General features: G+C 42.9%; 3 protein-coding genes across 7 annotated transcripts; 2 read left to right on the forward strand and 1 right to left on the reverse strand.

Moving 5' to 3' along the window:
• Positions 1–1002: 1002 nt before the first annotated feature.
• On the reverse strand, positions 1003–14751 carry SLC35E2B (solute carrier family 35 member E2B). Of its 4 annotated transcripts, none has more exons than XM_077788123.1 (9): positions 14617–14751; positions 10651–11157; positions 9695–9830; positions 8069–8196; positions 7630–7750; positions 6453–6506; positions 5773–5845; positions 4809–4954; positions 1003–3165 (listed from the first exon to the last, which is right to left on the reverse strand). In XM_077788123.1, exons 2-9 carry the CDS (start codon positions 10961–10963, stop codon positions 2925–2927), a joined length of 1212 nt encoding a protein of 403 aa, XP_077644249.1. In that variant the 5' UTR covers positions 10964–11157; positions 14617–14751; the 3' UTR covers positions 1003–2924. The 4 variants fall into 4 exon arrangements, with proteins under 4 accessions (XP_077644249.1, XP_077644251.1, XP_021385534.2 ...); XM_077788125.1 differs by lacking the exon at positions 14617–14751 and adding an exon at positions 14514–14550; XM_021529859.2 differs by lacking the exon at positions 14617–14751 and adding an exon at positions 12587–13442.
• On the forward strand, positions 13320–14854 carry LOC144247449 (uncharacterized). Its single transcript, XM_077788241.1, has 2 exons — positions 13320–14586; positions 14688–14854. Exons 1-2 carry the CDS (start codon positions 13320–13322, stop codon positions 14852–14854), a joined length of 1434 nt encoding a protein of 477 aa, XP_077644367.1.
• Positions 14855–14877: 23 nt separating this feature from the next.
• Positions 14878–25290, forward strand: LOC110470355 (uncharacterized). Of its 2 annotated transcripts, XM_077788131.1 has the most exons (9): positions 14878–14903; positions 15057–15138; positions 16879–17032; positions 18969–19114; positions 20959–21135; positions 21761–21874; positions 23072–23158; positions 24042–24189; positions 24582–25290. In XM_077788131.1, exons 1-9 carry the CDS (start codon positions 14893–14895, stop codon positions 24611–24613), a joined length of 951 nt encoding a protein of 316 aa, XP_077644257.1. In that variant the 5' UTR covers positions 14878–14892; the 3' UTR covers positions 24614–25290. The 2 variants fall into 2 exon arrangements, with proteins under 2 accessions (XP_077644257.1, XP_077644256.1); XM_077788130.1 differs by lacking the exons at positions 14878–14903; positions 15057–15138 and adding an exon at positions 15198–15335 and having other exon boundaries at positions 20842–21135.
• Positions 25291–26384: the final 1094 nt, after the last annotated feature.

The raw sequence follows: 26384 nt of genomic DNA on the forward strand, positions 1-26384 counted from the left end.
CCGAGGGGCTTTAATGAACCCCGCGAACGGGCGGCAGGGCTGGGAATGGAGCGTTGGCACCGCCGGGCCGCATTTAATTACACGTCGAAGCGCGGCGTTTGAATAAATTGGAATAAATCTGAATAAACTGGATTGAATAAATGCGTTTGAATAAGTTTGATTCCAACCAAAAGCTGCAGTTCTTACATGGGAATGAGTGAGAGTGTGAGGGAGGAGGGGACAGAGGTGACACCAGGTTCCCAGAACAGCAGATCCCTAATTATCCTAATTATGATCCCCATGATGCACTAATTATCCATCCCCCATTGGAAATATGACAATGTGAGGGGAAATTATGCTATAGAATGGGAAATAACGGGATATAATGGGGAATAATGGGAATTAAGAAGCACAGGGAGTGCTCCAACACTTTCCACCTGCATCTCAGTGCATCAGGAATTCACATTTAAGGAAGAAATGCTCCGAGTGAATGAAAAATGTAAAATAAATAAAGTGCACGGCTCCAGCTGACAGAGCTTGTCCTCGTCACGGGTACCTGGGTGTGGCCACGAGAAATGCAAGGACAGAAACTCTAAAATGTTGCCAAAAATTCGATTTTTCTGTCACAGGAAGAGCTGGGCTGGGACACCCTCTAGAATTTAAAACAAAGAGCAAAAACCTCTTTGTTTACACAAAAGAAAAGAAGATTTATTGGTCTGACTGGAGAATAAAAAGGTTTTTGGTTTGTTTAATTGAGGGAAATAAAAAAAAAAAAAAAGATGGCAAAGAAAAATACACAAGCAGAGCAGGAGGGGTTAAAATCCCATTCCCAAATCTTCCCAGGGTGACAGAAAAACAAAAACCTGCTGGATTTTAAAATTATGAGATATATGTGAGAGCAGAGCTGGGATTTCTGTCACCTAAAGCAGAAATATGACATAAACCACACATTTTTGTAGTTATACTTTCAAAAATCTCAGTGTATTTAGCAGAAAACAAATTAAAAAAAAAAATACACAGAGCTCCACAGTCCACAGCTTTTATAAAAATGACAAGAGTACAAAAGAAAACAAAATACCACAGACATATCACATACACAAGGATGAAAAAATTGGCATTTTTCTCCCTCAGATCTTTGGGGCATCTGCCCCAGGTAGTCACTGAGATGTGGAAATCTAATTTTACAGAATTCCACTTGTATTTTCCTGTTAACCATTATTTTTACCATAAAGACCACTATATATCCATGCTCCAACCTTCCAGAATAGTAGCAGTTATTAAAATCCACTCATTTTAATTGAAGTTTTGTTCCCAAAAAGTTCATGTGAATGTTTTTGTAGCTACATGTGTGCTTTATTTTTGTCAAAGCCGACTGTTCTTCAGAATTTTGAAAAGGAAAGTTAACTTTTAATCTTTGATCTACCACAAAAACAAATTTCCTTTAAAAAAAAAGGAAACTTGAAAGCAGCAGAAATATAGATTTGCCTCAGTTTATGGTTAATATTCCTGCCATCTGTCACAGATGCCTATGAGATTTCTTTATATAATCAGAAATAAGATATTTTACACACAGGTCAGACTCATAACCCTGAGATTCTAAAAGGCAGCCTTTTGCTGCACTCTTAGAAATAATATAAAAAACCCCATCAATTTCTTTCCTCATGCATAATAAAATGAAATTAAAACAACAAAATGGTTTTTTACAGAAATACAGAGATCCTGCTTCCTTTATCACCACAATTTTCAGTGGTTGTTTTTTTAACTCTTAAGCAACTACAAATACTGAATTCAACACTCCATTTACACAGGGTACATGTGTGAATATTTGCATTTCATTTTTGCCAACGAATTATAAGAATGCAATATTTCCACATTCAATTTTTACATTTTAAACCACTACAAATCCTGGATTTGTAGCCAGCAGCAGGTGCTCACCACAGCTTATTTCCCACAGTTTGCTTCAAGCAAACCTATAAAGTTGGGATTTTTTTGGGAGAGAAGGGTGGGAATTCCAATCCCTCTTAGAATTATGGAATATCCTGAGTGGGAGGGGACCCACAAGGACCATCCAGTCCAACTCCTGCCCTGTACAGAAACCAAAATCCACCCCAAAAATCCCTTCTTGTGCTGTCCAAGTGCTCCTGGAGATCTGGTAATTTTTGGGAGCCCAAAAAGCCCTCAGGGCTTGAGGCGAGGTCAGGGTGGGACAATCTCCTCCTTGGACCTCCTTCCATCTCTCCAGCACTCAGGAATAAGGGAGGATGCAGGAAAGGCAGAGCAACAGCCACAAACTTCCACGAGGCACCAATTCCATCCCTCTGCCAGCAGAATTCCGTGGTGGGGCCCCATTTTCACATTGTTTGGATGTGGAGGGAGACAGGAATTGTTCTCCCACAGGACACCGAAATTCTTCCACCAGCACAGGCTTGGATGTGATTGGGAGTCAGAGAGAGACAGCAAAGCCCACATTTACCACGTTCCAGGTCCTCTTTTAGGAGCATCAGATTCCCAAGGCTTTCCTGGATCCTTCCCAGCTCCTTCTAGCTTCAAATCCTGGGTAAGACCTGCCAGGAACTCAGAGGAATTCAGAGGAACAGCCACATCCAGGAGGATTTCAGGAACTCAAAGGAACTCAGAGGAACAGCCACATCCTGAAGGATTTGAGGAACTCAAAGGAACAATCGCATCCAGGAGGATTTCAGGAACTCAAAGGAACCAGAGGAACAGCCACATCCAGGAGGATTTGAGGAATTCAAAGGAACCACCACATCCAGGAGGATCTGAGGAATTGAAAGGAACAGCCCCACCCAGGAGGATTTCAGGAGCTCAGAGGAACCACCACATCCAGGAGGATTTCAGGAACTCAGAGGAACAGCCCCATCCAGGAGGATTTGAGGAATTCAAAGGAACAGCCCCATCCAGGAGGGTCTCCTTGCAGAGCCCCATCAATCATAGGGCTCCAAATCCGTGGGGATCAGGGGCTCGGTGTCCTCGGTGGGCCCTGGGGGCTGCGGGGCCATGGCCAGGCTGTGCAGGGTCTCCTGCTGGTGCTGCTTGGCCTTGTTGTAGAGCAGGACGCCCACGGTGACCAGGAGTGTGCCCACGGCTGACAGGCTGGTGATCTTGTTCCCAAACACGATGATGCTGAGCCAGATGGACAGGGCGTGCTTGACAGTGCTGGCAACGCTGCGGGGACAGCAGGGGACACTGGGGACACTGGGGACACTGGGGACACGAGGGGACACCAGGGGACACCAGGGGACACCAGGGGACAGCAGCTCTGCCACATCCCACAGCCAGGCTTCAATGTCAGCCTTGGCCCTGAACACCACCGCAGATTCCACTTCCAGACCCAAGCATTCTGTGATTTACCTCATTCATCTCTTTGCAAAACCTTTAGTTTTCCTTTTTTTTTAACACCACCTCAGATTCCACTTCCAGCCCCAACTATTCTGTGATTTACCTCATTAATTTCTTTGCAAAACCTTTAGTTTTCCTTTTTTTTTTAAAACACCACCACAGATTCCACTTCCAGACCCAACTATTCTGTGATTTACCTCATTCATCTCTTTGCAAAACCTTTAGTTTTCCTTTTTTTTTAACACCTCAGATTCCACTTCCAGCCCCAACTATTCTGTGATTTACCTCATTCATCTCTTTGCAAAACCTTTAGTTTTCCTTTTTTTTTAACACCACCTCAGATTCCACTTCCAGCCCCAACTATTCTGTGATTTACCTCATTCATCTCTTTGCAAAACCTTTAGTTTTCCTTTTTTTTTAACACCTCAGATTCCACTTCCAGCCCCAACTATTCTGTGATTTACCTCATTCATCTCTTTGCACAACACCTTTAGTTTTCTTTTTTTTTTTAACACCACCTCAGATTCCACTTCCAGACCCAACTATTCCGTGATTTAACTCATTAATTTCTTTGCAAAACCTTTAGTTTTCCATTTTTCTTTAACACCACCTCAGATTCCACCTCCAGCCCCAGCCATTCTGTGATTTACCTCATGAATTTCTTTGCACAACACCTTTAGTTTTCCCTTTTTTTTAAACACCACCTCAGATTCCACTTCCAACCCCAACTATTCAGTGATTTCCCTAATTAATTTCCTTGCACAATACTTTAATTTTCCTTTTTTTAAACACCACCTCAGATTCCACTTCCAACCCCAGCCATTTGAGGATTTACCTCATTAATTTCTTTGCAAAACACCTTTAGTTTTCCCCTTTTTAATACCACCTCAGATTCCACTTCCAGCCCCAACTATTCTGTGATTTACCTCATTAATTTCTTTATAAAACACCTTTGGTTTTCCTTTTTTTTAAATGCCACCTCAAATTCCACTTCCAGCCCCATCCATGCTGTGATTTTTCTCTTGGCACACTACCTTTGATGTCTTGATCTCAAGCAGAAACACTGAGCAGGTAAAAAATAATAGAAAATAAATGTTCCTGACAAAAACCAGAAAATGATGTTTCTGGCAAAAAAATAGAAAATAATGTTCTTGACCAAAAAAATATAAAATGATGTTTCTAACCACAAAAAAAAAAAAAAAAAAAAAGAAAAAGTGTTCCTGGAAAGGAATATAAAATAGTGTTCCTGGCAAAAAGAGTATAAAATAATATTCCTGACAAAAATATAGAAAATCTTCGTGACAAAAAAATAAAAAATAATGTTTCTGACCAAAAAAATAAGGATGTTTCTGTAAAAAAAAAAAAATAGTGTTTCCTTATAAAAAAATACAAAACAGTGTTCCTGATCAAAGAAAATAAAATAGTGCTCCTGATGAAGAAATAGAAATTAATGCTCCTGACAGTTTTACCTGAAAGTCACAGGGGAGATTTTCCCCATCAGGGCATAGGCTGTGACACTCTGCAGGTGGAACAGGACTCCATCGATCAGGAGGAGAATCACAATATCCTGGTTGTAGCTGAAGCTCCTCCCACTTTTCCCAATCACAGGCACGTCCTGAATTCCCAAAAAAAAAAAAAAATCAAAAAAATTGGAATTTAAGGGTTTAGTTCATGAGAAAAACCTACCTAGAAGTGATTTTTCACTCAACTGTTTAATATTTAAATTTTAATTTTAAAATTTTAAATTTTAAATTTTAAAATTTAAATTTTAGCCCTAAAAACAAAACCTAAAACATACAAGACATTTAGATCCTGTAAGTTTTTCTCCAAAAAAATTTACACATCCTAAAATAAAAAAAAAATTAATTTAATTTAAGGGTTTAGTTAATGAGAAAAATTTAAGTGATTTTACACCCATCAGAAACAAAGTTTTACATTTAAATTTTAGCCCAACAAAACCTAAAACATATAAAACATTTAGATCCAATAATTTTTTCTCAACACATATTTGCTTTCAGAGTTAATATTCCTGTACACCACATGAACAGCAACAAAAAGCCAACAAATATTCCAGATTTTGTTTCAAGTCTTTATCTCAATGCTCAAATGCACCGAGGCAAAATCATGATTTGAACTCAAAAATCCTGAGATAAATTCAGGCTTTTTGGATTAACTCACATCTCTATTAAATGAATTTCTTTTTAAATTTTCTCTTTTTTACTGCCCCAATCTCTTGCAAACATTGGGTGAATTGTATTTCAGGCTGATTTTTTTAAAAATCAAAAATTAATTTTTCAAATAAAATGAATGGGAAGGATAAAAGGTAAATTTTGAGATTATCCTTTGTTGCACATTCTGCTCACAATTAAAAAAAACCCAACTAAATTAATTTTTAAAATCTCTAAATTCATTAAAATAATGAATTCAAATTACCATGAAAAATATCCAAGCTGGAATAAGCATAACCACAGCAGCAGCACTTGTGTAGAACTGAAGCTCTGGAGCTCTACAAAGGAGAAAAAAAAAATTAAAATTATTCAAAATTTCATTTTTCAAAGCAAAGAGAGAGGTTTGCTCTCAGGGACTGAAGCTGAAAGGCACAAAAAACCAAAAGTAGCTTTTTATCTCATGGTAAAATACAAATATTTTATCAAAGGTAGATTTTAGCACAAAACTTTACTCTTGCTTTACGTTTCAGAGATAAAAAGTTGCTTTCTGCACACCACTGCTGTGAAAATATTATTTTTAGGGGTTTTATTTCTATTTTTCAATATTTATATTTATAAAACATTATAATTTAATGCAATATATCTATATAAAATAGTTATATATTAATAAAATATTTCGATTAAATAATAATTATTTAATAAGTATTAAATAAATATTTTATTAATATGTATAGATTTTTATAAATATTTATATTTTGTTGATATTTCTCTTTTAAAATATTTATTTCTGGGAATTGTAACTGATTGGGAGCTCAGGGGAGTTTTCTTACCCTGATAAAATGATAGAGGTGATCAGATTTACACCTTTGTGCAATATAATGATAAATATTTAGTTTCTTTATGGAGCCCTAATAGAAGCAAACATGAAATATTTTGAGTACTTACGAAAATCTGTATTTATCTCCACTGAGTAGTTTTTTGGAAAAGACGTTTTGCAAGCTAGAGAAGAAAAAGAAAAGTTTAATTAACAAAAAAACCCTAACTTTTAAAATTTAATTTGTTAAAATGTGTTTTTAAATTTAAAAAATTAACAAAAATTGTTAATTTTTTTTAAATTAATTTTTTAAAATAATGTAATTTCTTTTTAAAAATTAAATTTTTTTCACTAAACATACACTTTAATTAAAGCCCACCATTTAGCTGTATTATAATTAGGACAAATCAATCAATTAATTGATCCTCAGGTAGATAAAAGTTTTCTACAAGCACAGAAAGGAGTTTGGTCTAATGAAGTTTTATTATTTAATCTCAATAATGCTGTTTGATATGAGAGAGGAAGAAAATAATTTCTTAAAAATGCATTTTCAATACCAACATTCCTACGCACTGTACAGAATGAACAATGTTAAGTGATTTTCTTTATAAAAATAAATATGAGGTATAAAGTATGAGGTATAAAATGTGAGGTATAAAGTGTAAGGTATAAAATGTGAGGTACAAAGTAAAAGGTATAAAATGTGAGGTATAAAATATGAGGTACAAAGTAAAAGGTATAAAATATGAGGTACAAAGTAAAAGGTATAAAATAAAATTAATTGCTTTTTCCCAGAGCTGCCCTGGTATAGGAATGTGTCCACTGTTAATGGAGTAAACAAGTTACCCTTTGTCTCCTTAAAAAGGACAAAACTCCAGAAATTTCTCTACTCAATTTGGTTAAAAAACACCTCACAGGACCTTGGGGACTTCACCTCAAATTTAAGGACACCCAGTTGGACAGGAACTAAAAAGTCCTGAGCAATTCACTAGAAAAGAAGAGAACCAAACAAATAAAACTAAAAAATCTCACCTAAGCATTTCACCAGAAAAAGCAGAGAACAAAAGAAAAAAATCACTTTTGTGAAGTGTTTTAGCAGGAGCAAGAACCTCTTGCCCTGGCTTGGTTTTCCTCTGTAAAGAGCTTTTTTATTTTGCTTTTTATTACAACTTTTTTTGTTCCCAGCACTGCCACGGGAGCCATCCTGTACTTTTTGGCACCTGAGGTGCTGAGCTGTCAGAGGGGTGAAGTTTTGTGTGTCAGAGCCTGTAAAATGGAGCTAGAAGGGATAAAACACCCGGTGCTCACCAGTCCATGATGTTGGTGGACAGAGCTGCAGAGAAGCCCAGGATGTTGAAGCTGATTTCAGTGGCCGTGCACAGAGCCAACCCTCCCATCACAGGGATCAGGGAGAGATTCACCAGCAATCCTGCAGAGCAAAATGATCTCGCTTATTTTTTAAATTTTTTTTAAATTAAATTTGAAATTTAATTTGGGACAATTTGTAATTCCGAACAGCAAGAGAAAAGGACTGCACCGAAATTCAGATTTTTAAAGCCGCAATAAAAACAGAAAAATAACAACAATCCCCTTCCACCAACCCCTTTTAATTCTACAAACTCAGACTGATTTCAGTCAGGCTGTGTTCAGACTGATTCTTCCAGCTGCATTTATTATATTTTAGAGGCCATACTTTCATCACAGCCAATTAAAAAAAAGAGGAATTAAATCTCATTTCAGGACTCACCGGTGTATTCCCCCAAAATCATCCGGGACATGATGACAGTGAAAATAGGAGCAGAGCTTTTCACAGTTTCTGCAAATGAAACTGCCACATTCTTCAGGCTGACCAGGCCCAGGACCACTGTTGCAAATCTGCAGCAGAAGAAAATCACAAGAAATTAATTAAAAAAAAAAAATTAGTGCACCAGAAGAAATTAAAATAATCCTTCAAGAGCTACTCTTGGACACTCAGCATAAAAAGAATTGCGCTGTGGTTTCTGCTGCACCTGCAAGGTCAGATCTTTCTTTCAGCTATGGCTTAAACATTATTTATTTAAAGCAAATAAAGGCACCCTTGGGCAACTGAGGAATGCCTTTGGCTGCAGAGTGGATTCCTAGAAAACAAATTTACTTTTTAACACACTCCAAGCTTCAAGTGACCATTTTTTAAGCCAAAGTTTTCAACAGGCTCAGTCAGAAAAGTGAAAAATCTTCTGAGAATCAGAAATTCACCAAGGAAACTTTATCTGCAGTTATCCATATTTAGTGCAAATTAGATATGCTACATAATTACCACAGTTTAAACTCTGAAATTAATTGAATTTATCACTTATTTGATTTTCTTTATCAGTTTTGCAGGGTAGAGGAAACAAAACCAGGCATTTTTATTCCCTCCTTGACCACAAAACTAATACAACCCCAGCACCCAGCAAATATTTACCTTTCAAAAGATAAATTTTAATAGCCTCGATGAATTTTGAGGCAAAAGGCTGATAAATATTAATGCACTAAACAAACATCAGCCTCAAAAGAGAGCAGGAAGAAAATAAATGGAAAGAGAAATGAGCTCTGAGAAAATGTAAATGTGATGGGAAGGCCAAAATATTAAACATCTGGGAATAGAAACAGCAAATAAAAATAAGATTATCCTGGGATATTTTTGGAGGGGTGGAGAAAGAGAAATACTCCAAACACCTCATCAAGAATAAAAAGGCAGAGAGACATGGGAACAGAACTTCAGGGTTGAGGGTTTTAAGGATAGATTTTTTTTTTTTTTTTGAGATAGAGGGTATTAATACACTTCCTTTAATTTTTTTTTGTTTATTTTATATGTTGGTAGCTATTGAAGCAGGTTTTTTGGTTCATTATGCATTTTTTTAAAATGTAGTTTTTCTTTGGAGGAGAAATTGGTTTAGTCTATGGTTAATAAAAGTTTAGTTAAAAATTACTCTATTATTTCTTTTTACTTAGAATTTTTCTTTTTAACATCTTAGGTTTTTGGGTTTTTTTTTTCTTTTAGACTGAGGAGGAGTAACATTAAAGCTTTTATTTTTTAAGGAAGGGTTAAAAGTTTTAAAATTTTTGGATGGTTGGGATTTTTGTTTAGACTTTTAGTTTTTATGATTTGGTACTTTTTTGTTGTGTTTTTTGGGAGTTTTTATTTGTTTTGTGGGTTTTGTTTGTTTGTTTGTTTGTTTTTTGGTTTTTTGGGTTTTTTTGGTTGGTTTTTTGTTGGTGTGTTGTTGGTACTGCTGTTTGTTTTTTTTTTTTTTTAGCGAGATTCTGGGTGGGAACATAAACATCATCATCCTATAAAATTATTTTATCAACAAATATTAGCAGAGATAATGCAGAAATGCTTCCCCTGTACCTCATTAATCCAACAAAGAGCATGATCATGATGAAGTTGGGGGGGTAGGAGATGCGGGTTTTGTGCTGGTACAAACAGCACGGCACAAACATCTTGATGCAGCCAATGAAGGTGGTGGAAAGCATCTGAACAGCACCTAAAGGAGGAGCACAGAGGGGAAATGAAGCCAGATCACAAAATTGGCTGTCAGGTCACACAACAAACCCATTTTCCTGACAAAATCTCTGGCACAAACATCTGTGCGGTGGGTTTTTTTTGGTGTTTTATACAATAGAAAAAGTGTATTTTATAAATATAAAATCTGTGTTTTATATAATCTCACAAAAGCCCTTTGCTTCTACATCTAAGCAAGGCAGCACAATAAGCCGAATGTTTATAAACCTGGTTCACAGATAAATTGTTCTTTGTTTGCCCCTTAAGAAGACAAAAAAAGAACTCAAATGGCCATCAGATAACAGAGATCACCAAAGGCAACTCTTGCACTGCACAGCTCTGGAGAGCATCAACAACTTACTCAAAATTTGAATTTTTGTTAAATCCTCCAGCACAGAAAACTAAAAAAAAAGTTTGGTTTTTTTTTTCTCTTAAAGCTCTTCTACGAGGAAAATTTCATCTTTCAGCAACTGGAGGAAAGGGCAGTGTCAGAAATCACTTTTCTGGCCAAAATCCCAAGATCCCTCTCCACAGCTTCCAAGCCAAGCATTTTTCACTCCAATTGAACTATTCTCTCCCCCAGCTTTACATGGGACAATCTGGGAATATCAGCCATAGGATCATGGAATATCCTGAGCTGGAAGGGATCATCCAGCCCAACTCTTATCCCTCAGACACCCCAACCACCCCACCCTGTGCCTGGCAGCGTTATCCCAAAGTTCTGGGAGTTCTGACAGCTTTTGGGGCTCCCATTCCAAAAAAATAAATCCATTTCCCCCTGGAATTGAGGAAAAGCAGGGTACCAAGCATGCTGGGCTCTCCCTCCAGCAAGGACAGAATGTATTTGTTAAGGAACAGAGTGCAAAAGCTGAAGAAAAACCACAAAGTGAGGTAGATGAGGGCGTGGGAATTCCAGATGCCCAGGTCGGACTCGATGACCGTGGTCTCTGTGATGGTGATTTTCAGGACATTCTCCTCTGGCAAGCTGTCACTGCGAGCAATCACTAATTTCTCACTCCTGTTAGCCAAGAGGGAGCCCAGCTGGAACAGGGATTTTCCCTTTGGCTTCTCCTCCAGCTGAGGAGGGCTCGGGGCCTCTGGGGTCACGGCCGACATGGTGAGGTGAAGAAATAAATATTTGTCCTTCACACAAAGCAACACTGACACAGCACTTGTTGAAATGACAATGTCATGTGGTCAATGCTTCATCTCCCAGGCGCCTGGAAAAGTGGGCTTGGTCCTCCAAGGAACATCTTGCAGGAATATAAACTCCTCATGCTTCTTCATGTGGGCTGCTCCATGTTTTCTGCCTAAGAGGAGGGGAAAAAGGGAAAGAAGGAAAAAAAAAACATGTGTGACATTTTATATTCCAAGTGCAGCAAAGAGCACATTTCACCTGCACTTTATGAAAGATACAGAGAGTTCTGTAATCCTTCAGGCTGGATTTTGAACTCCTGACGTATTCATGCCAAGATTAAGCAACAAGAACTCATCTCGGGGAGGTTTTTTAATTCTAAAATAACACCCACCCACCCACCAGACTTTGTGTTTTTATGTCCTTTTCCCTCAGGAGCACCTCAACACAGCCTTTCCAATTATAACTAACTCCTCTTACAGATTCTACCGTGTCTTTGATCTCAGTCTGCCTTTAAACACTCCCCAGAAAAATCTTCCCAACCCAGCAAATCCAAGCAGGAATCTCTGTCCTTTATACTAATTAACCTGTAATCAACCTAAATCAAAGAGAACAATAATCAAGGCTGTAACTCCCAGTAATCCCAGAGCTACCCTGGTAAATGTATCCAGGTGAAAAAAGTAGGGAAATATGTCCAAGAGTTTTCCAGAATGGTTATATATTTAGTTACATGGGAATAATAAACCTTCCTCATTTTGCTATACCTTGCAATTCAATATCAGCACTTGCAACTAATTCTTAATGCCTTTTTAGCAGACTTGGCAGCAAAAGGCATTAAATGGCTCTCAACCAGAGCTTTTTTAAAAGAAAAAAAAATTTACAAATTACACAAAATGTAGCCAGTTACAGTGGCAGAGCAGAGAAAACAAGAAAACCACCCTGTGAAAGAAAGAGAAACACAAGAGTTCTAACAAGAGCTACTGCACCTGCCCTGATCTTTTGAGCAGTTCACTCTATTTTCTTTAAGACTTTATTCTTAATGCTTTTTAAATGTCCAACGTGGCATCTCAAATAAATCACAAAGAGGTACTGAGGAGTTAAATAACTGGTGTCAGTCTCAGTATCCTCCACAGCAGCTGTTTCCCAGTGAAATTTTCCATTCCTCACATTCTCCAGTTACTACAGCCATGCACTGAAGATTTCCATCCCTTATCTCTTCCCATTTTTCCAGGAATTCATGCCAGCAGCACACTGAGGTATGGGACCCTCTGACACCATCACATTAAACCACAAACTTGTGGTAACCCAGTTTAACACAAAACTTTGAAGAAAGATACACGTTCGCCAAGAGAATTTGTTCAGAAAAATGGAATTTTGACTCCTCCTCCTTTTCCAGGTCATTAAAAAATACCCCGCTACATTCAAAATAGTTAATTCTCACAGCTTTTCTGTTTATACAACTTAATTAAAACCAAGGCCAACTAAGCACAACCAAAGCCCCACCCTCAGCAGCGCTGTGATATCAGATTTGATATCACCGATTCCACACACGCCGGGAAGCAGAACAGCAAATAACAACAAAATTACTCCCCTAAATTACTGACCTGCTGGCTTTAATCAACTGGAAAGTCTAAATGGCCTGAAAGAGTTCTCCATCTGGAACTAATTCAGTCTTCCTCCCTCAAGGCCAACCAGCAGCTGATGTTTACCAACAGATGAAAACATGGCAGTGGTTGGCAGTTGTTTCTCTTGGATTACTCACAAAGACTCAATTTTCCAGCTCAAAAGAACCGGCAGCAGCGTGAGCGCCTCTCGCACTCCTTGCACCTTCTCCAACCCTTGACCACACACTCCTATTAGTAATTATGGTGGAAAAATATCCATGAAGAACTTTAGAGAGTCGGCTTTTCACTAATAGAAACTAAAGCTCAAATATGTTGCAAGGGTTGGAGAAGTTAAGGCTGATGTGTCAGTGAAAAACCAAAGGTTGGTGTCCGTGACCCTTTATGTGTTATGCAAAAGGTCACTCAAACATTGCTCCCAATGCAGCAAATGCACAAAATTCCGCACCCTGAGCAAGCCTCGCTCGTTAACACCGCTTCGCCAATGGCAACCAGAGCATCCAGCACGTTACAAACCCCAAAACCACAACAGCAGCAGACGCTGAAAGGCTGAAACAGCTCAGCCCTTTGTGGCACTCCAGCCGTGCTCCTGCCCACCCACTGCCAGAGCCTTCCCTGCGCATTCCCAACGCACTCCATTCCCATTCCCATTCCCATTCCCATTCCCATTCCCATTCCCATTCCCCCGCGTTCCGCTGCCCGCAGCTCCCGGAGCATGCCCCGCACCGGAGCGGGGCTCGGGCCCTCCCGGGAGCACCGCGGCCCTTCCGGCCCGGCCTCCGGGCCAGGGGCTTCCAGCACCGCCAAACCGCGCCCGGGCCCGGCTCGGGTCCTCGTCTGCGGCACGCCCGCCGCTCGCATCCCTCAGTCCATCATCCCTCAGTCCATCATCCCTCAGTCCATCCCTCAGTCCATCATCCCTCAGTCCACCATCCCTCAGTCCATCATGCCTCAGTCCATCCCTCAGTCCATCCCTCAGTCCATCCCTCAGTCCATCATCCCTCAGTCCATCCCTCAGTCCATCCCTCAGTCCATCCCTCAGTCCATCATCCCTCAGTCCATCTCTCAGTCCATCATCCCTCAGTCCATCCCTCAGTCCATCCCTCAGTCCATCCCTCAGTCCATCATCCCTCAGTCCATCTCTCAGTCCATCATCCCTCAGTCCATCCTTCAGTCCATCCCTCAGTCCATCATGCCTCAGTCCATCCCTCAGTCCATCCCTCAGTCCATTATCCCTCAGTCCATCATCCCTCAGTCCATCATCCCTCAGTCCATCCCTCAGTCTATTATCCCTCAGTCCATCCCTCAGTCCATCATCCCTCAGTCCATCCCTCAGTCCATCATCCCTCAGTCCATCATCCCTCAGTCCACCATCCCTCAGTCCACCATCCCTCAGTCCATCCCTCAGTCCATCATCCCTCAGTCCACCATCCCTCAGTCTATTATCCCTCAGTCCATCATCCTTCAGTCCATCATCCCTCAGTCCATCCCTCAGTCCATCATCCCTCAGTCCATCCCTCAGTCCATCATCCCTCAGTCCATCATCCCTCAGTCCATCCCTCAGTCCATCATCCCTCAGTCCATCATCCCTCAGTCCATCCCTCAGTCCATCATCCCTCAGTCCATCATCCCTCAGTCCATCCCTCAGTCCATCATCCCTCAGTCCATCCCTCAGTCCATCATCCCTCAGTCCATCATCCCTCAGTCCATCATCCCTCAGTCCATCATGCCTCAGTCCATCCCTCAGTCCATCATCCCTCAGTCCATCATCCCTCAGTCCATCATGCCTCAGTCCATCCCTCAGTCTATTATCCCTCAGTCCATCCCTCAGTCCATCATCCCTCTGTCCATCCCTCAGTCCATCCCCGGAGCCTCAGCGCATCCCGGCCGGCACCTGCGCTCTCCGCACCCCGGCAGCGCCGGGCTCCGGCCGCCCATCCCCGGCCGGGCACCGCGGAGCCGAGCGCGGGGCTCGCCCCTTTGTCCCCGCGGCGGCGGGGAGGCCATTTTACCAAAACCACGAGGAAAGGCAGCAAAGCAGAAGCGCGCTACGGGGCACGCAGAGCCGGGTCCGCCCGCGCAGGGCGCCTCGCTGCCGGCCGCCCCTCCATCGAGCCGGGCCCAGCGCCGACGGACCCCGCGGCGGCGCCGCCGGCCGGAGGAGCCCGGCCGCGCTCCCCGGCGGTGCCGGGAAGTGACGCGGGGCGGGCCGGCCCCGGAAGCGCCGCCGGCCCCTCCGCAGCCATGTAGGAGCCGCGGCCGGGCGGGGGGCGAGGGCGGCCGCCGCCATGGACGGCAGGTACGGGCGGGCCGGGCCGCACCACGCGCGGCGCGGGGGCGCCTCCCCGCGCTGCCCCGGAGGCGCCCGTGCTGGGGATGGGGGGCTCCGGGGCGGCCCCCCCCGCGCTGCGGGGTGGTACGGCCCCTGACGGCCCCGCTCTCTCTCCCTCAGCGGCGCCGCGGCTGCGGCGGGGCCGAGCCTGCCCAACCTCACCCCGCGGCACCGGCAGCTCATCCCCACGCCCTGCGGGCCCGTGAGTACAGCCCTGCCGCTGCGGCCGGCCGGCCGGCGTCCTCCGCTCTTCCCTGCCCCGGGGGGGCGGAAAAACGGGGCTCAAATCCGCGTGAGAAGTCAGGTGGGGCAGGGAGAGACGGCGTCCGCTCGCCGAGGCTGGGCACAGCAATGCTGACAGCGCCGTGGAAATGCCCTGAGCTGGAGGAGACCCTCAAGGTCATTGATCAGCTCCTGGCCCTGCTGATCACCCCAAAATCCCACCCTGGGACCCTCAGGATCATTGATCAGCTCCTGGGACCCTCAGGATCATTGATCAGCTCCTGGCCCTGCTGATCACCCCAAAATCCCAGCCTGGGACCCTCAGGATCATTGATCAGCTCCTGGCCCTGCTGATCACCCCAAAATCCAACTCTAGGCACCCCTGACAGCTCCTGGGACCCTCAGGATCATTGATCAGCTCCTGGCCCTGCTGATCACCCCAGAATCCCACCCTGGGACCCTCAGGATCATTGATCAGCTCCTGGCCCTGCTCACACACCCCAAAATCCCACCCTGGGACCCTCAGGATCATTGATCAGCTCCTGGCCCTGCTGATCACCCCAAAATCCCACCCTGGGACCCTCAGGATCATTGATCAGCTCCTGGCCCTGCTGATCCCCCCAAAATCCCACCCTGGGACCCTCAGGATCATTGATCAGCTCCTGGGACCCTCAGGATCATTGATCAGCTCCTGACCCTGCTGATCACCCCAAAATCCCATCCTGGGACCCTTAGGATCATTGATCAGCTCCTGGCCCTGCTGATCCCCCCAAAATCCCACCCTGGGACCCTCAGGATCATTGATCAGCTCCTGGCCCTGCTGATCACCCCAAAATCCCAGCCTGGGACCCTCAGGATCATTGATCAGCTCCTGGCCCTGCTGATCACCCCAAAATCCCACCCTGGGACCCTCAGGGTCATTGATCAGCTCCTGGCCCTGCTCACACACCCCAAAATCCCACCCTGGGACCCTCAGGATCATTGATCAGCTCCTGGGACCCTCAGGATCATTGATCAGTGCCTGGCCCTGCTGATCACCCCAAAATCCCACCTGGGGCATCTCCTGCAGCTCTGGCAGCCTCGGGGCCGTGCCCATTCCTGGGCAGCCCGGGCAGTGCCAGCACCTCTGGGGGATGAACCTTTCCCAAAATCCAACCTGAACGCCCCGGCCCAGCCCCAGGGGTGCCCTGGCTGTGTCCCTGTCCCAGAGCAGAGATCGGAGCTGCCCCTGCAGCCCCCGAGGTTCCCCTCAGTCTCCTCCCGCTGAACAAACCAAATTTAAGAAAGGGTTAAATTCCTGTGAGGATTTTGCTCCACCTGAAGTATTTCAATAAAAGAAGAGAAGGACTTCGCCTTCCTGAGAACGCTGACCCTGTCTTTGCAGTTTTCTAAACCTGAAAGTGTAGGAAAATGTTATTTCCACGCTCTGACAGGTGTGCATGTGGGCAGTGTTAATGTTTTGGGTTATAACACCATGGCCTTGTGAGGCACAAAGACGGGCTGTGGGTATAAACCAGGACAATTTAAGCTGAGATTAATTATGAAATAAAGTTACACTTCTCCCTTCCTCAGCAGTTTCAATCCAATTGTGCAGTTTCTCTTCCTTTTCCCAAAGCAAACCCTGCACTGTCTCATTCACCCCACTCACCTCAGTGTGATTTTTAGGAACAGCAATGAGTTTATTCTGCATGATGTGTTAAAGAGTTTTCTCCCTTTACAGATAAAACCATGTTCAGAGCTCTCATTCCCTGTGAAGATCTACTTCTGTGTCACTATTTTGTCCCTGCTGAGTGTCATAGGGCTGACCATCGAGACGCTGGTGCGCCAGACTGAGGAGGATTTCACCATTTCCTTTATTCAGTTGGTTGGAGTTGGTAAGAAACCCAGTTTGGATGGACTTAATAATGAAAATAGTAATAATAATAATGATGATGTTGTGATAAAACAGGAACTAAAGTTTCTTATAGAAGAGAAACTGGATGTTCAGCTATTCCAGAAAAACTCACCAGTTCCTATTTTAAAGTCTGAGCCATAATATGCTGAGAATTCGGGTGTCCACAGTCCAAGCTTCCTTCCTTGGGTATTTTTCCAGTCAGAGTTTCAGCAGAAGCTTTGTGGGTCTGTTTGTATTAAACAGAAATTAACATGAAAATAACCAACTCATGTGCATATGCCATCTCTGCAAAAGGCTTGATGACCAAAAAAAGAGTTTATTTTCAAATTTGTACAGATTCTGTGGATTTAGCAGCTGAATTTGCGAAACAAGGAAATACCATCTTAAGCCTTTGAGGTCTTCCTGAGGTCATGTCCAGAAAATCACGTTTCACTTTGTAATTGGCCAATGATTTCCCATTTTCTCAGTCCCTGTTAAGGGCAGTGAAAAAGGAATTTCATTCACTGAAGGTTTGTTTACAGAGACTGAAGTTACTGTTTAATTGGAAGATTTGTACAATGCTGTCCCCATGTCCAGCACAGCAAATTGGATGAACTGATGTGTGGAATTAAGGAAGCAGTGCTTTGGAAAGAGAAATTAGTTCTTATTTTGGCTGCTGTAAGAATTAACCAGTGTTTGCAGCAGTGTCCTGTGAAAGAACAAAGCCTTTGCCTTATTTAAGTTTTACCAAAAAAGCATAAAATTCACAGTGACAACTGTCTGGGGGCTTGATGTATTTTATAAAAATAAAACTCAGACCTGTCCTGACTCAGTTCTTTTTTGGATTATAGTTTGCAGGGTGGGTTGTTTCAAAATTTCCCCACTTCAGTTCCACACACAAACCCCAAGCAGTGGCCAGACCCTGTGCAGGGGGTGTGTGAGTAATAAACTGAATTGCTCTGGGAAGATGATTTGGTTTAATTTTTAAAATAAAAATAGTGCTGTTTCATTTAATTCAAATAAACAACTGGACATAATGTTCAGTGTGGCATTCATAGAAGTTTGGATAACACACTGTGGCAAGCACATTCTCTCAGGATTTTTCATAGAGGAGCACAGAGGAAAGAAAGAGAAAACAATTTCCAGTTCTGCTCCTTGTTTTTCCCATGTGGAATGTGTTTGGAGAATTGTTTCCCTGGGGTGATTGTTGGGTTGGATTCTGGTGAGGATTGTTTGAGCCTGATGGTCAATCCAATCCAACCCAACCCAACTCAATCCAATCCAATCCAACCCAACCCAATCCAATCCAACCCAACTCAATCCAATCCAACCCAACCCAATCCAATCCAATCCAACCCAACCCAACTCAACCCAATCCAATCCAACCCAACCCAACCCAATCCAACCAAACCCAACCCAATCCAATCCAATCCAATCCAACCCAACCCAATCCAATCCAACCAAACCCAACCCAATCCAACCCACCTGGGGCTGGGCTCTCAGAGAGGGTCACGAGTTGGGAGTCAGATATGGAGTTAGAAAAAGCAGGTTTGTAGTTTTAGCATCTCCTTTAAATAGTATTTTAATGTATTATAGCATAGTTATAATAAAGAAATCATTCAGCCTCTGAGCTGCAGTCACACAGCAGCATTTCTCCCCTCTGGGCTCCCCTGCATTTACAATAAGTGTAAAATCCTGAGAAAGTGAGAATGTACTTGCCACATACACTGCCATCTTCACAGTGGTACTTCACAAGTAATTTAAAAATATAACCAATTATTTAATTTATTGCGTGCTAAACACAGCAGGGAGTGCTTTAATCACCTGATTCCAGCTCCTTGGTAAGAACAAAGACCGAGGAGCCTCGGGGACACTGTGGCTGTGGAATTGGGAGTTTGCCCGCTGGAGCTGGCTCTGACATTGCCTCTCGCCCCCAGTGTTCTGTGTGTACTACGTGAGCAGGGGCATCCTGCAGGAGAACCGCCAGGAGCTCTCCGTGTTCGTGCTCTCCGTCCTGCTGGTGATGCTGCGCTCCATCATCAACTTCAGCGTGCTCCCTGCTGAGCAGAAGCCAAAACTGCTGGTCAGTCTCTGCTCCTCAGCAGCTTTCCCTTCCCCTCAGCCTGGGTTTGAAAATGCACCGGTGGGAGGGCAAAATGGCTCTGCTAACACAGATCATATTTGCTTTAAAAAAAAAAAACATATATAAAAATATATAAATATTTTATATTATATATATATATATAAATGAATTTTTATATATATATATATACACACATATATATATAAAATCATCAATTATTCAATTATTCTAATATAGTAATTATTATTAATACACATTATAATAGAATATAATATTTATATTACCTTATATTACATTACATTTACATTATATTATAGAATACTATAGGATATATTATATTAATATATATTAAATAAAATATATATTATATAAAAATTATTTTCTATTATTATCTTACGTATAATATATATTCTTATATTATTATATAGTATATACTATATACTATTATATATACTCTATATACTGCTTTGTATATGATGCTCATCACATTTATCATATTTATATATTATATTTATATATTATAAATATATTTCATGTTATACAATAGCTTATATATTCTATTTTATTGCATATATTTATATATTTATATGATATTTTTATTATATTTCTATTAATTTTATTTATTTTATTATTTAGTGCATATTTTATTTATTATTTACATCCATCTTTATTATTACATACTATTTATAAAATTATTTGTATTAATGTATTTTTGTATTTATCTGTTTTTGTATGTTAAAGACAAAATTTTTATTTTGTATTTTTTAAATTTATTTTTGTCTTTTTGTGTTTCTTATGTATTAATGTCACTGATAAGAGAGAGTCAGGCTCCATTACTGCACAACAAAATGTGCACACCCACAACTGCAAATCTTCTCTGAGCTGATCTCCGAGTTTTCTTATGGCAGCACCTAAAAATAAGAGAAATATCAAAGAATTACAGAAAATTACTGTGAAATGTATCCTTCACTTCACCTACCCTCTGAAATGTCTGGCTTGAAGTCACAGGAATCTAACCTGGGTACACCTGGAATCCCAATCTGTACACAGTGCACATAAATGTGTTTTTATCAGATTTAGGGAACCTGCAAGGAAACAAAAAGATGCAATCACGCCACTCCAGGTTATCCTGTTTGCATTTCAGAGCAGTAAATTTTTTAAAGGATCCTATTCTAGGCCTTGCTAAGGTTTGTAGTGAAATTCCCACTTGCTGTGCTTCCAGGAAGTGCTTTCTTTTTATCACGTTTCTCAAAAAGCTGTGAAGTCATCCAAAAATGACTCTGCAGCAGGAGAGGGAACAAGGCAGCTTTGCCAATTCATTTTATTTATCCATTCAGTTAAACACACTTCACCCAGACTGGGTTGCTAGGGCCAATAAGGAAAAGTCATCAGAGAAATGCAGGTTACTTTTAAGATGCACAGCTGAGTCATCAGTTTAAATATTAAGCAAGAACTTCAGAGTAAAGCCTGGTATAAATGTGAAAAGTGATTTTAGGGGTTTTTTTTACTATTCTAACTAACTTGGATTACTGTAACTCTGTTTCCAGAAATAACTTCTAGTTATAAATATTTTCATATCACTGTAATTCTGAAGGATGTTTTGCCACGTGAGCCATCCTTAAAGCAGGAAAAATTGAGTGTTAATTCCAGCAGAGTGGATACAAAAAGACAAACCTGTGTTTCTTGGAATTTTACAAGTCCAGCATTGAGAATAACCCCTGTCCCAGTGGGAAAAGTTGTTTTGTTCCAGCAGAAGCTCAGAAGCAGTCTCTGTGAAGATTTGGCTGGGTCCAGGTGCCAGCCTGCCCCTGCTGTGGCAGTGCCACGGTGTCTCTGTGCCCCAGGCCCGGTTTGTGCTGATCCTGCTGGTGGGCTCCTTCGATGTCATCTGCGCCCTCGTCCTCATCCAGAGCCAGTCCATGATGGCATTCCGGGTGGGGGGAGCCCTGGAGAGCCTCCAGTCCCAGTACTTCATGCTCAACCTCTGCTTTTCCATGCTCACTTTTGATCTGCAGGCACAGGTACAGAGCTCTGATTCCCTTTTTCCCTCTTCCTGATGGGGTCTGGGACTGGCTGAGCTGAATTATTCCTTTCCAAGAGCAAGCCTCTCTCTTACCTTTATTATATTAACTTAAAATTGGTTATAGCTCCATGGGTTTGTCATAGCTTAGCTAAAATCCATAAAAATGAATTAAAATCTATTTCTTTGTTGTCCTGCACAAAAGGAGCTTATTTTTGGGAAGTTTATCCATAAAAACAATTGCATCCAGGAGCTCTACCCCACCCATGGCCTCCTGAAATAAGCAAGATTATTCCTGCCCGTCTCAGCCTCCAGTGTCCTGCACTGAGGAAATGATTCTGGAGTGGGAGAGGGGAACTTGTCCAGCAGGGCAGTGAGACAGAAAATTAAATTACAGATGGGGGAAGTGAGCCCAAGACCTGTTACTTCTTATTTACTGCTGCTTTATCTGCTCTCTCTGTTCTCCTGGTTGCTGTTACACAGGGAATTACTTCTGCCCTTCTTGAGGAATAATTCAGCTTTTAGACCCGTGCCCAACGTGCTGTTGCAGGGAGTTTGTGGCAGATATTTTTTGGTGGGGCTGCACAGTCCCAGGAATGATTTCATGCAATGTTTGCCTCCCCCAGCTGTGCCTGTGCATCCTCCTGATCAGCCTGCACGAGGTGACGCTGCTGCACAACATCATCTCAGCCACGGGCGTCGTCTGGGGCTGCCTGAAGGTCACCGTGGGCATCATTGCAGTGAGTGTCCAGCTGCCCCCTGGCACTGCCCATCCTCACGCCCCACAGGCTCAGGGGAGGGAGCCAGGATGGAGAAAAGCAGAGCACCAACAGTACTGAAGCCAGGTTTTGTCTAAATCTGTGTCTGAACTGAGCACACGGAGTGAAGTCACATTGACATTGGGCTGTTCTGAGGGATGTTGTTTTAGTCTCAGTCCTTGATCACTTTAATGAAATCTGGAGGATTCACAGTATCTTCAATATTTCTGCCTCTCTGCCAAGGCTGGGGGAACTGGGAGCAGTCCTCCAAGCCTTAAATCTGTAGGAAACCACACCAGAAAGATGAGGGTCCTTTGCGGGGGCATCTCCTTCAAACCTCAGAGAGAGTTTCCAGGTTAACCTAAAGATTTGTGAACTTGAAATGTCATTTTTCACGTCAGACTGAACCTCCTCTGAAATCCTGAGCCTCTGTTCCAAGAAAGATTGCAGAATCAGGGCCAAAGTACATCAGATAAGTGAGTTTCTTATTACCAGGAAGGAGTTTAGGGGTTTTTGGGGGTTGATGTTGGTTTAGGCTCCTGGGGTGTTTGCTTTAGTCATTTACATAGATTCCTGACAGCTAAAATACAGCTCCCTGTGTGTTTTGATGGCTTTCCTGCATTTAAAACACACCAGTTTTGGGTTTGGGGGAATCTGGTGCTGATCAGATACATCAAGTCCAATCCTAACACTGGCACAGTCACTGCTCTCACCTCCAGTGGCTCAACTGCTTTTCCTTCCTTGCTCAGACCCAGGGCTGCTGCAGTCCCCTTCTTCTTTCCCCAGCCCTAGGGTGAATTGTGAAATTAAATTCTCCTGGCGCTTCAATCCTCTTGCTTCTCCCACACTTCACTCCTCAGTGACTGCACTTTTCTGTAGTAAAAAGAAAGAGAAAAAGCCACAGAGAGCTCTTAGTCTGTCACCTATGAAAACATTCAGCTGCTAGAGGAAATCTGAGTGTGCTCAGAAAGGTCATCATCACTCCTGGCCCAGCTCAGGGGAAAACAGAGGCTGAATTTCCTGCTAAAAAAACACAGGTGGAGAAAGGAAGTGGAGAGCAAAGCTAAAGCTGAGAACTCAGCTTAGCCAACACTTGGAATGCTATGAAAAATCAACTATATGTAGCTTTTTTAGAATATATAGCAACTTTAAAAAGCTGTATCTCATCTTATTTTGCAGATTTTAAAAGAGCTGAAACCTCTGGTGTGGGTTTTCCTGATTCAGAATGTGCCTGAGGTGGTTTATCTCATCTACCTGCTCTACACGGTAAGGGAGCAAGGCTGGGAGGTCTCACCCTCATCCTTCTCAGGTCCAGAGGTGTTGCTTTACCCTTCCCTGCAGCTCCTGCTGGATTTAAAGAGAGCAGAGCACATCCTGCCTCTCCAGGATCAACTTTTCACAATAGAGATGAAGTCAAGTTGCTCTTGAACTGAGTAGAGAGAGAGAGGCTCTGGAAGTCCCTGCAAAGAATGATGAGGGAAAGATGAAAGAAATTCTTTTTCAAGATACACAACTTCTCAAAAATGCTTCCTCTCCTTCACAACAAGCCTCAGGTGGTGCCAGAGCATTTGACCAGGGCTCAGTTGTTGTGTTTTAAAGACTTTCTTAGGCAGCACACACAGCTGTGGATCCTGTTGTAGCCAAAACAAGGCGGTGCAAGCCGAACAAACTCCAGTTTGGGGCAGGTTTTGGCTCTGTAAGACTGATAATACCTTTATCAGTGAGCACCTCCCACAAGATGTGTGAAAGGAGCTGAGGGGAGAGGAGGGCAAGGGGAAGCCAGGCTGTTCATGCTGGGCAGGGCTGGAATGCTGAGAGTGGCCAGTGCTTCTCCTCCTTCCCACCCACAGCCCCCAGACACCAACACCACCCTGGGGCTGCAGCCACCCGCAGCCTCAGGGATCCATTTACCAAATGCAGCTTCCCATCATTCCAGTTTGAGCTGGCAGAGCACAGCAGGACTCCACGCTGTCTGTACCTCATGAAATCAGAAAACTGAGATGGTTTCAAAGTGACCAGTTGGGTTTTTCTTTTTCTCCAGTTCCCACCAGGTGACTCCTCTCAGAAATTCAGTGCTTGGGTGCATGTTGTGGCTTCAAGGCTTTTTGGCAGCAGGTGGTGATGGTTTTGTGTCTCCCTTTTCCTGCAGGTGATAAGGGAGTGGGGCAAAGGCAGTTCTTACACCCTGGAAGCTGCTTTCATCACTGGCTCCTGCATTTCTGTCACAATAAAATCTGTTCTGTTCTGGGCTCTGGTTCACGTCTACCGTAGCTTCGGGCAGGGGCTGAGGGAGAGAAGTAAGTACCCCAAAAATTCCCTGGGAAGGGTGGGGCCTGTTCTATCCCTGTCCCAGTCCTGGGAAATAGCCAGGAAAATCCTTAAGAGGAAAAGGCAGATCCCCAGTCAAGCAGTTGTGCAGCCTCAGAATTACCAGGCTGCCAAAGCTCAGAAGTTGGGTGGAACAGATGTGGCTTCTCCCTGGAGAAAGCTGCTGCCAACCTGAGCAAGAACTGCTGCTGTCCAGAAAAAAATCACACCTGTGTGAGCAAACCTCTGGCTACTTGCAGCGTTTCTCTCACACTGTATAACACAGAAACAGCAAAGGGACACTGATGGGACACAACCCAAAGCTCCAGTTCCCTGAGGGTCACTGAGCTGTGCTGCTGACCGAGCTCCTCTCTTCCCACAGTGTTTTCTTCCTATGGAAGGATCGACTCCTGAGCCCTCCCATGCAGCTCTCCCAGAGTGAAGCCACCCCAGGAGCTCCTGACCAAGGACCTGGATTCAGGGAGGCAGTGAAGGGTCGCTTTCCCAGGATGGAGGAGGTTCAGGAAGCTGTCACACATTTCTTGGAGCAGTGCAGGTGGGACAGAGTTTCAAAAGCAAAACGCGTTTGGGAAGTTCCCAGCTGATCTCCTGACAGCACCAAGCATCTCTCACTCCTTTTCCTGCTGCTTTGGAAGCACAGGGGGGTCACACCTGCATGTGAGTGGGGAATGTTGCTCCTTTCAATGCTTCTGGCCTGGATGGACACAAACATCATGAAGGAAATTTGCTCACCCATTCTCTATACCCACCTCTGGAAGGGGATTGTGCTGCCATCATTTCCAGCTTGGATCTACTGCACAGCAGCTCCAGCCCTGGTGGGTTGGTGACAGTGGTGCCCCTCTCTAAGGCTTCTTTTCCTCCTTTGGCTTCAGAATATTTCAATTTGTTTTTTTTAACCCCAGCTACACATGAAAACTTGTAACCTCACCCCTCACTCAGTGTAACCAAGGTGCCATTTCATACCAGGGGGACTGTTAAAATTAAGCCTTGAATATTGTAATTTAAAAGTTTGGTATTTTATTGACTGGAACCTTTAACTACTGGCTATTTTTAAATAAAGTATAAGCACAGTTTGTGTATGGATAATTATTTCACATTGAACAGCACCAATTCAGTGGGAAATCCCTTACAAAACTGGATAGGGAAGAGGTTGGGACTGGAATTCATGGGTGCTGTGAACACTGCCACTACTCTTCAGACACAGCTTTATTTGCAGGCAGCTGGACACTGCAAAAAGCAATTAAATTAGAAACTTAGCTTATTAGGGAGATATACAAGGATTCTATCAAAACTGCTGTAATTTTTTTTTCCTCATCCAAGCCATCTAAATCAGAACTTATATTACAAATAAGTATTTTTCTCACCTTGATCTCCTAACCTGAATCAAATCTACTTTATCTGCAGCCCAAGGGAGGCGTGAAGAGGTTAATGTGTGCAGGGGCTGGCAGAGCAGCAGCTGCCTCCGTGACTTCACCCAAGTACCAGCGGCAGCAGGGATTGTTGCTGGTGGAAGAATTGAACATTTAAACATCACAACAAAACGTTTTCAGTCCTTCCCTCAGCCCAGCCCAGGCAGCAGGGCAAGGCTCTGCTCTCACACAAAGCCTGTGCTGGGCAGAACGAGGTGAAGGAAGTGTTCCATGGCCAGGTCACAGCGGCACTGTCACAGAGAGTACAGAGTTTGTCACCAGCCAGGCATGGAAAGGTAGAAAACCCTTTCAAAGGTGCCTTGTAAAACAAAAACTTCACTTAAAAACAGCTCCTTTACCTGCAAAAGGCATCTCCTCACATCTCTCAGCTGCTGGAATGAATTACAGATTAATTATGAAATGAAAAGACTCTTAAACATCATTATTAGTATCAAGTTCCACGGGAGAAGTGGATAGAGCTTCATCAGAACATGCTTCAGGCATTTAAACTCCATTTTTAATCCTAAACTTCCTGGATAAAAATTATCAATTATTTGACAAGTTTATCTGATCTATTTCTTTCCTCGTATTTCTATTATTGGGCCTTTCAAAACAGTATTTAATGAAGCCCAGCTGGTTGTACAGAAGATTTCTTTTAAGTTGCACAGCAAATCCAGCAATTATTTTGAGACTTTTGAGGAAAACCTGGTACCAGACATTCAAAAATCCCTTGGGTGTATTATTCCCAGAAAACA

Source organism: Lonchura striata, chromosome 24 (assembly GCF_046129695.1).
Source record: "Lonchura striata isolate bLonStr1 chromosome 24, bLonStr1.mat, whole genome shotgun sequence".
Lineage (NCBI taxonomy): Eukaryota > Metazoa > Chordata > Aves > Passeriformes > Estrildidae > Lonchura > Lonchura striata.